The sequence below is a fragment of the Ctenopharyngodon idella genome, chromosome 17, assembly GCF_019924925.1.
Source record: "Ctenopharyngodon idella isolate HZGC_01 chromosome 17, HZGC01, whole genome shotgun sequence".
Lineage (NCBI taxonomy): Eukaryota > Metazoa > Chordata > Actinopteri > Cypriniformes > Xenocyprididae > Ctenopharyngodon > Ctenopharyngodon idella.
The window spans coordinates 18,330,851-18,344,309 of NC_067236.1; the positions used below are offsets into that span (position 1 = coordinate 18,330,851).

The window sequence follows — 13,459 nt, forward strand, 5'->3', positions numbered from 1 at the left end:
ATAGAGTGACTCTAAATCAAAGAGGATAATGCATAAATAATAATAGTAAATGTGTATATAATAAAATAAAATTTTGAAAAATTGTCTGTCAGGCTTTATGGTTCTTGAGGCTTTTGTAACCGTGATCATATCCGTGCAGGTCCACAGGAAGTACACCGGCGAGGACTTTGACGAAGACCTGCGGACGGTCCTCCGGCGTTCCGGGTGCAAGAACGAGAAAATCGCCTTTATCATGGACGAGTCTAACGTACTGGACTCGGGCTTCTTGGAGCGCATGAACACACTGCTGGCCAACGGAGAGGTGCGGCACGTGCCGACAGAGAAATGCGTCTCATCACGCGTGTTCTCTGTGTTCTGAACTCTCTGTTTTGTTGCAGGTGCCCGGCCTGTTCGAGGGCGACGAGTACGCCACCCTGATGACGCAGTGTAAGGAGGGCGCGCAGAAGGAGGGCTTGATGCTGGACACCCACGAGGAGCTTTACAAGTGGTTCACTAGTCAGGTGATCAGGAACCTGCACGTGGTGTTCACCATGAACCCATCGTCAGAGGGACTGAAGGACCGTGCAGCCACGTCACCCGCCCTCTTCAACAGGTAAGACGCGCGCTCTTCACGTCTGCTGAATGTCTTCATGTCTCTCACTAACCGGAGAAGCTTTATTTCTGTAGCGCTTTATACAATACAGAATGTTTAAAAACAGCTTCACAGTAATAAACAGAGTCATTTATGCAAACAGAAGACAATAGTGTCATTATTCAGATCAGTTCAGCTCAGGTTTTGTTCTCATCCGATGCTGTCAGTGCAGTCGAATCAATAATATTGCTGTGTGTCGGTGCTCATGATTGTGCTGGACTTGTTTCTCTGCAGGTGTGTGCTCAACTGGTTTGGCGATTGGTCCACTGAAGCCCTCTACCAGGTTGGTAAAGAGTTCACCAGCAAGATGGACCTGGAGAAGCCCAACTACAAAGTGCCCGACTACATGCCCATCGTGTACGACAAACTGCCGCAGCCGCCCACCCACCGCGAGGCCATCGTCAACGGCTGCGTGTTCGTCCATCAGACGCTGCACCAGGTCAGCGGGCGTCTCATGTTCAGAGATCTGAAAGTTTTCGTATCTGTTTCTTTTGCACGCTGTAACACTTGCTCTGGTGTTCTCAGGCTAACAACCGTCTGGCTAAGCGTGGCGGCCGCACAATGGCCATCACCCCACGCCACTACCTGGACTTCATCAACCACTACGCCAACCTGTTCAACGAGAAACGCAGCGAACTGGAGGAGCAGCAGATGCACCTCAATGTGGGTCTTCGCAAAATCAAAGAGACCGTCGATCAGGTACGTGCTTCACCCGACATCACACATGCAAACACCAGTGATGGGTAAAGTTACTTTTAAAAGTAATGTTACAATGTTGCCTTACTCCCTAAAAATGTAACCAATCAGTTAGTTACACTTAGTTACTTTTTATTAAAGTTACTTTTAAAAGTAGTTAGAATATTGTGTTCTTCCCTAAAAAGTAACAATTTACATTACTTACTACTTTTAAAAGTAACTCATAAAAAGTAACTGTTATAGTATTGTTACTCCCCAAGTACATTACTTTTTATGAAGTTACTTTTAAAAGTAATGTTACAGTATTGTTATTCCCTAAAAAAAGTAACCAATTTCATTACTTATTACTTTTAAAAGTAATGTTACAATATTGTTACTACCAAAAAAATGTAACCAATTTCATTATCAGTTGTTTTTTATTAAATTTTCTTTTATGAGGTGTTACAATGTTGCCTTACTCTCGAAAAAAGGAACCAATTACAAATTAACTTTTAAAAGTAACTTTCATAAAAAGTAACTTAAAATATTGTTACTCCCTAAAAAAAGTAATCAATTAAATTACTTGGTTACTTTTTATGAAGGTTACTTTTAAAAGCAATGTGTTACAATATCGCCTTACTACCTAAAAAAGCAACCGTTACATTACTCGGTTATTTTTTACGAAAGTTACTTCAAAAAAAAGTTACAATGTTGCCTTACTACTGAAAAAAGGAACCAATTACTTAGTTACAACAATATCCTATATAACACACACCTTCATTTTCTGTTAAAGACACATTTATAATATATTCTGAGCACTAGAGCAATGCATGCCGTACAAAAGATCTCTTAACGTTACAGGGTTATTACCTACTGTACAACTCTTTTATTCAAAGTTGAAAGTAATGTGTTTTGTTACTTTTGTGCTTTTCGTCTGTTCTGCTTTTTGTCTGTTCTTTTCGTCAACATGATGGAGAAGAGAATTTTATTTCAGTAGTTTAAAAAATGTTTAAGAAAATTTATTAAACAGAAAGTAACTTGCATTACTTTAAAAAAAAATATTAATATGTAAATTCAAAGAGTAATGTTACATCAAAAAGTAATTTGATTACATAACGCACTGATTGTTACTTGTAATGCGTTACTACCCCAACACTGGCAAACACAGACGCGTGTGCTGATCTAGCGCTGTTATCCGTGTGCCTCAGGTGGAGGAGCTGCGGCGGGACCTGCGGATCAAGAGTCAGGAGCTGGAGGTCAAAAACGCCGCTGCCAACGACAAGCTGAAGAAGATGGTGAAAGACCAGCAGGAGGCCGAGAAGAAGAAGGCAAGACGAGCCGCTCAGTGCATCAGTCACATGCTCTTGTGTTGATAACCGCTCGCTCCTCTCATAACCTGTCGTTTTTCCTCACAGGTCATGAGTCAAGAGATACAGGAAGCAGTTTACAAACAGCAGGAAGTGATTAAAGACAAGCAGCTGAGAGTGAAGCAGGATTTGGACCAGGTGGAGCCGGCCGTCATCGAGGCTCAGAACGGTACGAGTTCTCTTCGCTCTCCTGTGCTTCCACTGCCGCTGTTGCTTTGCCTTTCACATGTCAAAGAATCTGCTCACGTTAAATACAGTTTGAAATAGTTTTTCCTGTCTTGTTGTGATCTACTTTTAAGGAAATATTCACTGCCGACGGTCCAAACTGCGTCATTTTACGCTCCATATTTGGCCGGTGTCTTATAACAAGTCAAGTTTTGCTTTATACAATACAGTACAGATCATTTAAAAGCAGCTTCACAGTAATAAACAGCAAAATAACAGAATCAATGATGCGAACGTCGTCAGATATGAGACGCATTCAGCTCTACAGAAGACAATAGAGTCATTATTCAACTCAAGTTTTGTTAAACCCCAGCTCAGCAAGCCAAAGGCGTCAGTAAACCCGGCGACGCCAGCGTGTCAGTGGATATTTCCTTCTGTCTTTCTGCTTTCAGCTCTTTTCTTGTGTGATTGCCAGTGGTGTTGGGCGGTCGTTTCACTGCGCTAATGTCTCTGCTCTCTTCCTGTCTTCCTCACTCTTTCTGTCTCTTCTCACGGCTCGTGGCTCGTTTAGCTGTTAAGTCGATTAAGAAGCAGCACTTAGTGGAAGTGCGATCGATGGCCAACCCGCCGGCGGCAGTCAAGCTGGCTCTGGAGTCCATCTGTCTGCTGCTGGGCGAGAGCACCACCGACTGGAAACAGATTCGCTCCATCATAATGCGCGAGAACTTCATCCCCACTATTGTGAACTTTTCTGCTGATGAGATCAGGTGACTGACTGCTGGTGCGGAGCGGCGGCCAAAGCGTCTAAAGAGGACAACCGCAGTCCTTAAACACACACTCACCATCACTCGCTGTGTTTCCATCCACAGTAGCTAATTTAACAAAATTGGAATATCGCATAAAACTTTTGAGATGCTGTGATGCCATTGGTCCGCTGGTTAGTCCAGTTATCCAATCACAGCCTCTGCTGATAATAGGTAAAAATAGATGGATGGAAACTAAGCTACTGACCCGACACTGGCAGGTCACGTGACTCGGTCCCTCTTTCTGGCGCCGCAGCTGCTCTGCTCCCACCGCATGAACCCGTTTGTCCTCGTGGTCCTAAAAACCCCTCCATTCCCTCTCTAGCCGTCAGCTCGATAAAGAAGCAGCACCTTGTTGAAGTGCGCGCTATGGCAAACCCACCGGCAGCCGTTAAACTGGCTCTAGAGTCGATCTGCCTCTTGCTCGGCGAGGAAACTAATGACTGGAAAAAGATCAGACAAGTTATTATCAGAGACAATTTCATCTCCAGCATAGTCAACTTTGTCTCTGAGGACATGAGGTATTATCATCTCCTTACACCTTCCTCTCAGGTATGAGACGGGCTCTCTCCTATGCCACAGTTCAGTTTAGTTCAAGTTTTTCTATAGCGCTTTTCACAACACATACTGTGTTTCAAAGCAGCTTCACAGTAATAAACAGGTAAATAACAGAATCAATGATGCAAACTTCATCAAATATGAGAGAAATTCAGCAATAAAGCAGCTCTACAGAAGACAATAGAGTCATTATTCAGATCAGTTCAGTTCAATAACTGCCAATGTTGCAAAATTCATCATGTGACCATTAACCGAAAATCAGAGACCCGTTTACATGTGAATGTGTTGTTAAATGATTAAAATATTAACTTCAAGGGCACTTTAAGAAAATATTTTAGCTCAAAGGGGTTGAAAAAGTTTGTGAATCACTGAGATAATGTGTGTCTGTTTGAAGGTTTTTATGAAAACATTGTTTGCACGTGTGTCGATGCTTTACAGTGTCCTAACCAGACGCGCTAAATCAAAAATCACAGCCAATCAGAAGAGCGTGTAGGCAAGCGCAAATAATCAAATCCATAAATATTACACCAATTTAACATGATTAAAAATACATATATCAGTGACTGAAACAATCTTTGTCATGGACACACTTGTTTGTTCACAGTTTGAACGTTGTTTCCTTTCATTTTTAAAATCTGAGGTGAATTATTGCTCAGATCACTTTCAGTACAGCTATAAAAGATTTATAAAAGACACTTTTAACATTAAATAAAGCACATAATAAAAACCTGACATTATTATTGTCTTTGAATGTTGTTGTTCCAGCTGCGACATCGCAGAAATAGAAACTGTTTCTAAAACAGAATCGCTTGCTGTGTATCACCATTGTGCAGAAACTCTGATTAACGTGGAAAAGACGCCTTTGATGGCGTCTCTCGTCTGGTCAGGACACTGTGTGACTCCATTCTTTGTTCTGTGTCATGAGATAACAGTCGGCCTTGTTCTAACACACTCTCTGCGTGTCCTAGTGACTCCATCCGTGAGAAGATGAAGAAGAACTACATGTCTAACCCAAGCTACAACTATGAGCAGGTCAACCGGGCATCTCTGGCCTGCGGGCCGATGGTCAAGTGGGCGATCGCTCAGGTACGGCTCTGACCGCTGAAGCTCCTCTGAGTGCAGCGGCTGATCTCTGATCTCTGGCTCTGTGTTCAGTTGAATTACGCAGACATGCTGAAGCGGGTGGAGCCCTTGAGGAACGAGCTGCAGAAGCTGGAGGACGACGCTAAAGACAACAAGACGAAGGCCGAAGAGGTGGAGCAGATGATCCGGGATCTGGAGGCTAGCATCGCACGTTATAAGGAGGAGTACGCCGTGCTCATCTCTGAGGCGCAGGCCATCAAAGCTGATCTGGCCGCCGTGGAGGCCAAGGTACAACCACAACACTCACTCTTACTCATAATAACAAACTTTATTTTCTGTAGAGCCTTAAAGTTGAATCTCAAAGTGCTTTACAAGGATCAAATAAAAAACAAAGAATACAGAAATCATGCTGTAAAATCCATTTAAGAAGAATACAATATGAAAATATAGCTGCAAGCAGTGATGCGGGGCCAAGACCCTGAAAGGGCTGTAGTGCAATGTAGAGCAGGAAGAACAAAAACAGCAAAAATTGAACATACATTAAAAATAACTGATTCAGAAGTGCAGATGAGTATGAACTCAAATGAGATCAGAACAAATGCCAAATGAACAAAAACAGACTTATTTCTAATCCAAGAGGAAGAAAGATTAGGACAACGTCTACCCGGATAATAAAGAAATTAAAGTGACACATTACACACAATTGTATAAAGTTGTCCCACACAGGACTCGAACCCACAATCTCTGGCTCAGGCAACTGTCACTCATCTTGTTGTGCCACTGGGAAGACGTGTGTTCACGCAGATGCTGAAGTTCCATAGTTGAAGTGAGAATCATCTCAAAATGGAGAATTTTTGTAGAAATGCACCGCATGTTATATTTTTAATAACTTCAGATTAGATTATTCTCAGAAATACTCAATATCTGGAACTGAAGCAACTTTTACAACTAACCAATTAGCATGATAAGCTTTTCTTCCTTTTAGTTGTTCCTCATTTTAAGTCACTTTGGATAAAAGCATCTGTTAAATGAATAAATGTACATGTAGAACAGGAGAGACCATAAAACACTCCTGTTTTGGATCAGTTAGCATTCCTGATTTATCGGCTTGTTCTTTCATCTAACTCTCATTTGAACTTTGTGTGAGATTTTTGTAGTAGAAAAGAACATAACCTTTTCAGGTAGCTCACAAAAGCCTTTAAAAGCAGCCCTTTCTCTTCAGGAACTGAAGTTGTATTAATCTGTCCTAACTGTTGTTCATCTGGTAATCTCTGTGATCTCTGATTGGTGCAGGTGAACCGCAGCACAGCCCTGCTGAAGAGTTTATCTGCTGAGCGGGAGCGATGGGAAAAGACCAGCGAGACCTTCAAGAACCAGATGTCCACCATCGCAGGCGACTGTCTCCTCTCCGCCGCCTTCGTGGCTTACGCTGGTTATTTTGATCAGCAGATGAGACAGAACCTCTTCACCACCTGGTCTCATCACCTGCAGCAGGCCAATGTTCAGGTGCAGACGACGTTTATACCAGAGTAGAGTTGGATCAGTCCATTCTGAGCCGTCTAACCCTGTGATCTTCTCCCATGTAGTTCCGCACAGACATCGCCAGGACTGAATATCTGTCCAATGCGGACGAGAGACTGCGCTGGCAGGCCAACTCGCTGCCGGCCGACGACCTCTGCACGGAGAACGCCATCATGCTGAAGAGGTTCAACCGGTGAGTGTCTGCATACACACGACAATGGATCGATAAATCCCAACAGAGTGCCATGAAATCAGTCCCAGTGTTGGGAGAAGTTTTCATAATTTTTCACATTGACGTTCCAGATTGTTTAAATGTGTCATTCCAGGATGACACAAGTTTTTAATATTATTATTATTATTATTATTATTATTATTCCCATGAGAAACCTTTTTTACACTTGAGATGTTTGCTGGGTGACTGAAGGACTCTCCTGTTTGTCCCTCAGGTATCCGCTGATCATCGATCCATCCGGTCAGGCCACAGAGTTCATCATGAACGAATATAAAGACAGAAAGATCACCCGCACCAGCTTTCTGGACGATGCCTTCAGGAAGAACTTGGAGAGCGCTCTGAGATTCGGCAACCCTCTGTTGGTGCAGGTACGGGTCGATCCGACAGATTCAGGCTCTTTTATTGACCATCCGTCCTTCATCTCTCACTCATGTGTTTTTCCCCGTGTCTCTCAGGACGTGGAGAGTTACGACCCCATATTGAACCCGGTGCTCAACAGAGAGGTGCGGCGAACTGGCGGCCGTGTTCTCATCACCCTCGGAGATCAGGACATCGATCTGTCTCCTTCCTTCGTCATCTTCCTCTCCACACGAGACCCGACGGTACATGATCTCATGTCTCTCACGCTGTCTGGGTTTAATGCCTCTGATTGGTCATTTTTAATCACAGAATTAAGCAGTCCTAACACAAGTAATAACGTTCGAATCGTGTCCTGTCTCTGCAGGTGGAGTTCCCTCCCGACCTCTGCTCACGTGTGACCTTCGTGAACTTCACCGTGACCCGCAGCAGCCTGCAGAGCCAGTGTCTGAACGAGGTTCTGAAGGCCGAGCGTCCCGATGTGGATGAGAAGCGATCAGACCTGCTGAAGCTTCAGGGTGAGTGATGGAGAGCGAGAGCGCCGCAGGACGTCCCGTCGACTTGTGCTAAAGCCGTTTTGTTCCCTCCGCTCAGGTGAATTCCAGCTGCGTCTGCGTCAGCTGGAGAAATCTCTGCTGCAGGCGCTGAACGAGGTCAAGGGTCGCATCCTGGACGACGACACCATCATCACCACCCTGGAGAACCTGAAGAAGGAGGCGGCAGAAGTGACCAGGAAAGTGGAGGAAACGGACATCGTGATGCAGGAAGTGGAGTCTGTGTCTCAGCAGTACCTGTCGCTGGCCTCTGCTTGCAGCAGCATCTACTTCACCATGGAGGCTCTGAACCAGGTCACATGTCTGTTAATGATTGTGTGTGTGTGTTTGTGTTAATTGCATCGGTCACTCTTCATGCTGGATTTGTCTCTTGCGCAGATGCACTTCCTGTACCAGTACTCGCTGCACTTCTTCCTGGACATCTACCACACGGTGTTATACGAGAACTCCAACCTGAAGAGCGTGAGCGACCACACGCAGCGTCTGACGCACATCACCAAAGACCTGTTCCAGGTGAGGAACCGCCTTCCACAGCTTAATAAATGTTATAAAAACACTCTGCATAAAACTAGTTGTTTGTATTTCAAACCTGCAAGTGTTAAATGATGCAAACACAGTTCATCTGACTCCATTTACTGGTATTTTGCTGCTGAACTTTGATGAACACATGAACAGATTTCATTTCTGAAATGGTTTTTCTCTTTAGGGCGCATTTAACCGAGTCGCTCGAGGAATGCTGCATCAAGATCACATCACGTTTGCCGTGCTGCTCGCCCGAATCAACCTGAAGGGCCTGACCAGGTACTGAACTACAGGATGGAAACACAACTTCATAAAAGCACTTTTTTCATTTGTAAGGCTGCCAAAATATTAGTTCACTTCAGAAAGAAAATTTCCTGATAATTTACTCACCCCCATGTCATCCAAGATGTTTCTTTCTTCAGTCAAAAAGAAATTAAGGAAAACATTCCAGGATTTTTCTCCATATAGTGGACTTCACTGGGGTTCAACGGGTTGAAGGTCCAAATGTCAGTTTCAGTGCAGCTTCAAAGAGCTCTACATGATCCCAGACGAGGAATAAGAGTCTTATCTAGAGAAACCATCGGGCATTTTCTAAAAAAAATAAAAATATATACTTTTTAACCACAAATGCTCGTCTTGCACTGCTCTGTGATGCTCCACGCATTACGTAATCATGTTGGAAAGGTCACGCGTGACGTAGGTGGAAGTACTGCAAAAAACTCCGTCTCATTTTCTCCTCCGACTTCGTTGTTTTACCTTTTTTTTGTAAAGGGCATTTGACTTAGTCTTTACACGATCGCTTTGTAGACACTGGATCGGTACTTCCACCTACGTCACAACGTGATTACGTAATGCGTGGCACGTCACAGAGCGAATTCTGAAGTGAACTAATCCTTTAATCACAAGAATGAACCTGATTGGTTCTTGAGCTTCAGTTCACCATATTTGAGTTGCTGATCAATGTTCATATGTAAATAGAAGCCTGAATTAAATCTGTTCATCATATAAAGCGATTGTGTGAATGAAACCGCTCCATTCATATGCATTTATTTTATGATCACTTTATGAACGTTTTGAAGTGTCGTAGTTTGAATAGACTTTCAATGGAGGGACAGAAATCTCTGATAAACAAGTTTTATGGGTTTGGAACAACTAACGCTTTAAGTCTCATTTACAAAGTCGCTGGAGAACTGAAGTGGCAGAAATCAGCTTCTGCTCTTTCAATCAGTAAAGCAGAAGAACTGCTCCCATCTGATCCAAACGCACAATAATCACAAACTCTGATGAGCCTGAGGTTCAGTTTCAGACACTTTTAAGGTCTGAAATCAGCTAGCGAGCCGCTGTCAGCGACACATGAACTATAGGTGAATGTGAAGATCAGACGTCTGATGTTTCTCCCACTCTTTGCCCTCGTGTTTCCCAGCGAACCGTCATACGACGCAGAGTTCCAGCACTTCTTGCGTGGGAAAGAGATCGTGTTGAGTGGGACGACCGTGCCGAAGGTGAAAGGTCTGAGCGGCGAGCAGTCCGAAGCTATGGTGCGCCTCAGCCGTCTGCCTGCGTTCAAAGACCTGGTGTCCAAAGTCCAGGCCGACGAGGTGAGCGTCTCTCCGTCTGTTCTGTACGCAATCTGCTCTCACGCAGCACTTCTGAACATGTGACGCCTTTCTGTATTCCAGCAAATCTTCATGTGGCTGGAGAGCAACTCGCCGGAGCTGTCTGTGCCGTACCTGTGGAGCGAGGAAAAGACGTCCAGTGAGTCTGAATGCATTTGACACGCAGCGTCCTGTGAACATCTGCAGATGTGACATGAGTTTGTTGATGTCTGTCCTCAGCTGTAATTGGTCAGGCCGTGCACCAGCTGCTGCTGATCCAGGCGTTCAGACCCGATCGTCTGCTGGCCATGTCGCACATCTTTGTGTCTAAAGTCATGGGAGAAAACTTCATGGCCATCATCGATCAGCCGCTGGACCTGGCCAACATCGTAGACAATGAGGTAACGACCCGTGTGCGGTCGCGTGTGCCGTCACAGTGACTCCTGCGGATCCTGCATCAGTGCGTTGTGTTTGTGTGCAGGTGAAGCCGGGGACGCCGGTGCTCATGTGCTCTGTGCCCGGATATGACGCCAGCGGTCTGGTGCGGGATCTCGCCGCCGAGCAGAACAAACACATCACCTCCATCTCCATCGGTAAGAGCTTCAGTCCCGCCACAAACATCCAGACTGACTGGGAAAACAGCTATAAAACACTGGATTAAACTATGGAAGCTTGTTTCCGCCAGGGAATAAAAAATAAAAATCTCTCACAATTCTGAATTATATTAGTTAATGTGAACTAACAATTATGGGATGCACCGATATGAAAATGGCCGATACTGATAATTCTTTATATTTAAAGCCGATAACCGATATATATTGGCTGAGGAATCCAATTTTTTGTCAGCCAGATTACAAAAACAAAAGTCTCAGCATTAAAGCCTGGTCCCAAACACACAATTATAATAATGTTCTCATTATAATTTTATATCTAGCCTATATGACAGACAAGTTCCACTTAACTGTGTGACCAGAACTCGCATTTGTCCATCTACAGGTTCTGCTGAAGGCTTCAATAAGGCAGACCGAGACATCAACACAGCGGTGAAGTCTGGCAGGTGAGCGAGCAGCCGATCGTCACATGCTCTACCGGTGATCTCGATCTGCTCTCACGTGTGTGTGTGTGTGTGTGTGTGTGTGTGTGTTTTGTGTTTGAGGTGGGTGATGTTGGAGAACGTTCATCTGGCTCCTGGTTGGCTGATGCAGCTGGAGAAGAAGCTCCACTCCATGCAGCCGCATGCCAGTTTCCGCCTCTTCCTCACCATGGAGATCAACCCGAAGGTCAAGCATCACTTCCTCTGCTCTGTCTGTGCTGTGGTGTCATGAACGCATTGTCTGATGATTGATCTTCTCCCTCAGGTCCCTGTGAACCTGCTGCGAGCCGGACGCATCTTTGTGTTTGAGCCTCCTCCTGGTATGAAGGCCAACATGCTGCGCACGTTCAGCAATATTCCTGTGGCGCGCATGTGCAAGGTGAGATCCCAAATTGTCAAACAGTCTGTTGGTTTTTTTTATACACACTCATTTTTCTTCATTAGAAGAATGAAGGTGTCAAATGTTCGTCTCACTGCCAACGGCTTTAGCGGTTCTCTGGTTTATCATGCTGTTGTTCTTCTCTCACAGTCTCCAAACGAAAGAGCTCGCTTGTACTTCCTCCTGGCCTGGTTCCACGCCGTCATCCAGGAGCGCCTCCGTTACGCTCCGCTCGGCTGGTCCAAGAAGTACGAGTTTGGAGAGTCTGACCTGCGCTCGGCCTGCGACACCATCGACACCTGGCTGGACGATACGGCGAAGGTCTGAGCGTGTTTGTCGTGTTGTTGTCGCTGTTGTTGTTGAGCACAGAGACTCAGAGCATCTGTCCTTCTCCACAGGGTCGGCAGAACATCTCTCCGGATAAGATCCCGTGGGCGGCGCTGAAGACCCTGATGGCCCAGTCCATCTACGGCGGCCGCATCGACAACGAGTTCGACCAGCGGCTCCTCAACACCTTCCTGGACCGTCTCTTCACCACCAGCAGCTTCGACAGCGAGTTCAAGCTGGCGCTCAAAGTGGACGGTCACAAGGACATCAAGATGCCCGACGGCATCCGGTCAGTTCTGAAAAGCTTCTTTACACTGTTATTGAACTGAAGTGAATCGACACTGAACTGAATTGATCTGAGTAATGACTCTGTTGTCTTTTATAGAGCTGCTTTACATCTGAAATTGAATCAGTTTCATAAATGATTAATTTTGCGACATCAAGCTGTTTTGATCGGTCTGTCCTGTATAAAGCACTGGTATTAACTGTGTTTGTGTGTGTCAGGCGCGAGGAGTTCATTCACTGGGTGGAGCTGCTGCCGGACACTCAGACTCCATCATGGCTGGGTTTGCCGAGTAACGCGGAGAAGGTCCTGCTCACGACTCAGGGTATGAGCGTCACTGCGATTGGGCGTTTACTCATGACTCTTCTTGTCTTCATCTCTCTCTGTTTCGAGGTCATTCTGTCAGTTTCCACGGGCTTTCATCTCTCGACTCTTCCTCATCTGTGTTTGGGACGGGACACATACCTGCTCGAGTGTGTGTGTGCTGTAATCGGGCCGCACACACTGGAGCGGGTGTCCTTCTGATCCTCAGCCTCCAGGAGCTGTATTTCACTGCCGTCATGTCACCGTCCATCACCTCCACCCTTTGCTTTCTGTTTGTTGTGATGCTGTTTCTGTTCCTTTGGTTCAGTTCAGTCCTGCTGGAGTGCATGTCGTCCTCAGCACTGCCCTTGTGTCCGCCTGTAGCTGGACTTGCCATCGTTTTCAGCAAACCCGTCATACGGCTGGTTGCTAATTTGACTCTACAACTATAACGCAAGGCGCTTCGATCTCAGTAGATTATTTTTGCAGTTTCATTTTTAAATTAAAGTGCTTAATAATTGTTTACTCAACCAGTACAAGAAAAACACTTCATTCACACCAAATAAGTTTCATCATTGTTTTCCTGATTAAAAAATCATCTTTTATTAGACCGTGGCAAGTCTTCCAGTCACTTCCGTCAGGTTTTCAGCACTCAAACTTCCTTATTAACAACACAATGCTTGAACGTTTAAGTTTGTCCAACTGTTAATTTGATCTCCCTCCTTCACTTCCTGTGGGCTGTCTCCCTCCCGTACCTCACTTCCTCCTCCCGCTCAGGCATTGACATGATGGGAAAGCTGTTGAAAATGCAGATGTTGGAGGATGAGGACGATCTGGCCTATGAGACAGAGAAGAAGCAGCGCACAACCTCATCGTCTGATGCGCAGCCGGCCTGGATGAGGACGCTTCACACCACCGCCCGCAACTGGCTGCTGCTCATCCCCGAGGCCGTCAGTCCACTCAAACGCACCGTGGAGAACATCAAGGTATGCTGGGAAACGCCATGAGCCT

General features: G+C 45.3%; 1 protein-coding gene across 2 annotated transcripts in view; it reads left to right on the top strand.

Moving 5' to 3' along the window:
• The window catches only part of dync1h1 (dynein, cytoplasmic 1, heavy chain 1), a 36,889-nt gene that overhangs the window by 20,528 nt on the left and 2,902 nt on the right, over positions 1-13,459 (top strand). Inside the window, exons 46-73 of one of the 2 annotated variants that reach the window (XM_051869084.1) lie at positions 140-301; positions 378-592; positions 866-1,070; positions 1,157-1,330; positions 2,515-2,634; positions 2,722-2,842; positions 3,410-3,605; positions 5,168-5,285; positions 5,355-5,570; positions 6,576-6,788; positions 6,869-6,996; positions 7,250-7,403; positions 7,491-7,637; positions 7,760-7,910; positions 7,987-8,240; positions 8,325-8,459; positions 8,653-8,747; positions 9,892-10,066; positions 10,148-10,223; positions 10,304-10,464; positions 10,545-10,656; positions 11,060-11,120; positions 11,220-11,343; positions 11,422-11,535; positions 11,686-11,856; positions 11,934-12,151; positions 12,367-12,470; positions 13,226-13,434. In XM_051869084.1, the coding sequence (XP_051725044.1) occupies positions 140-301; positions 378-592; positions 866-1,070; positions 1,157-1,330; positions 2,515-2,634; positions 2,722-2,842; positions 3,410-3,605; positions 5,168-5,285; positions 5,355-5,570; positions 6,576-6,788; positions 6,869-6,996; positions 7,250-7,403; positions 7,491-7,637; positions 7,760-7,910; positions 7,987-8,240; positions 8,325-8,459; positions 8,653-8,747; positions 9,892-10,066; positions 10,148-10,223; positions 10,304-10,464; positions 10,545-10,656; positions 11,060-11,120; positions 11,220-11,343; positions 11,422-11,535; positions 11,686-11,856; positions 11,934-12,151; positions 12,367-12,470; positions 13,226-13,434 (4,329 nt within the window). Of the gene's footprint in view, positions 1-139; positions 302-377; positions 593-865; positions 1,071-1,156; positions 1,331-2,514; positions 2,635-2,721; positions 2,843-3,409; positions 3,606-3,966; positions 4,163-5,167; positions 5,286-5,354; positions 5,571-6,575; positions 6,789-6,868; positions 6,997-7,249; positions 7,404-7,490; positions 7,638-7,759; positions 7,911-7,986; positions 8,241-8,324; positions 8,460-8,652; positions 8,748-9,891; positions 10,067-10,147; positions 10,224-10,303; positions 10,465-10,544; positions 10,657-11,059; positions 11,121-11,219; positions 11,344-11,421; positions 11,536-11,685; positions 11,857-11,933; positions 12,152-12,366; positions 12,471-13,225; positions 13,435-13,459 lie in introns of both variants that reach the window. The other variant, XM_051869085.1, reaches the window with a different exon arrangement.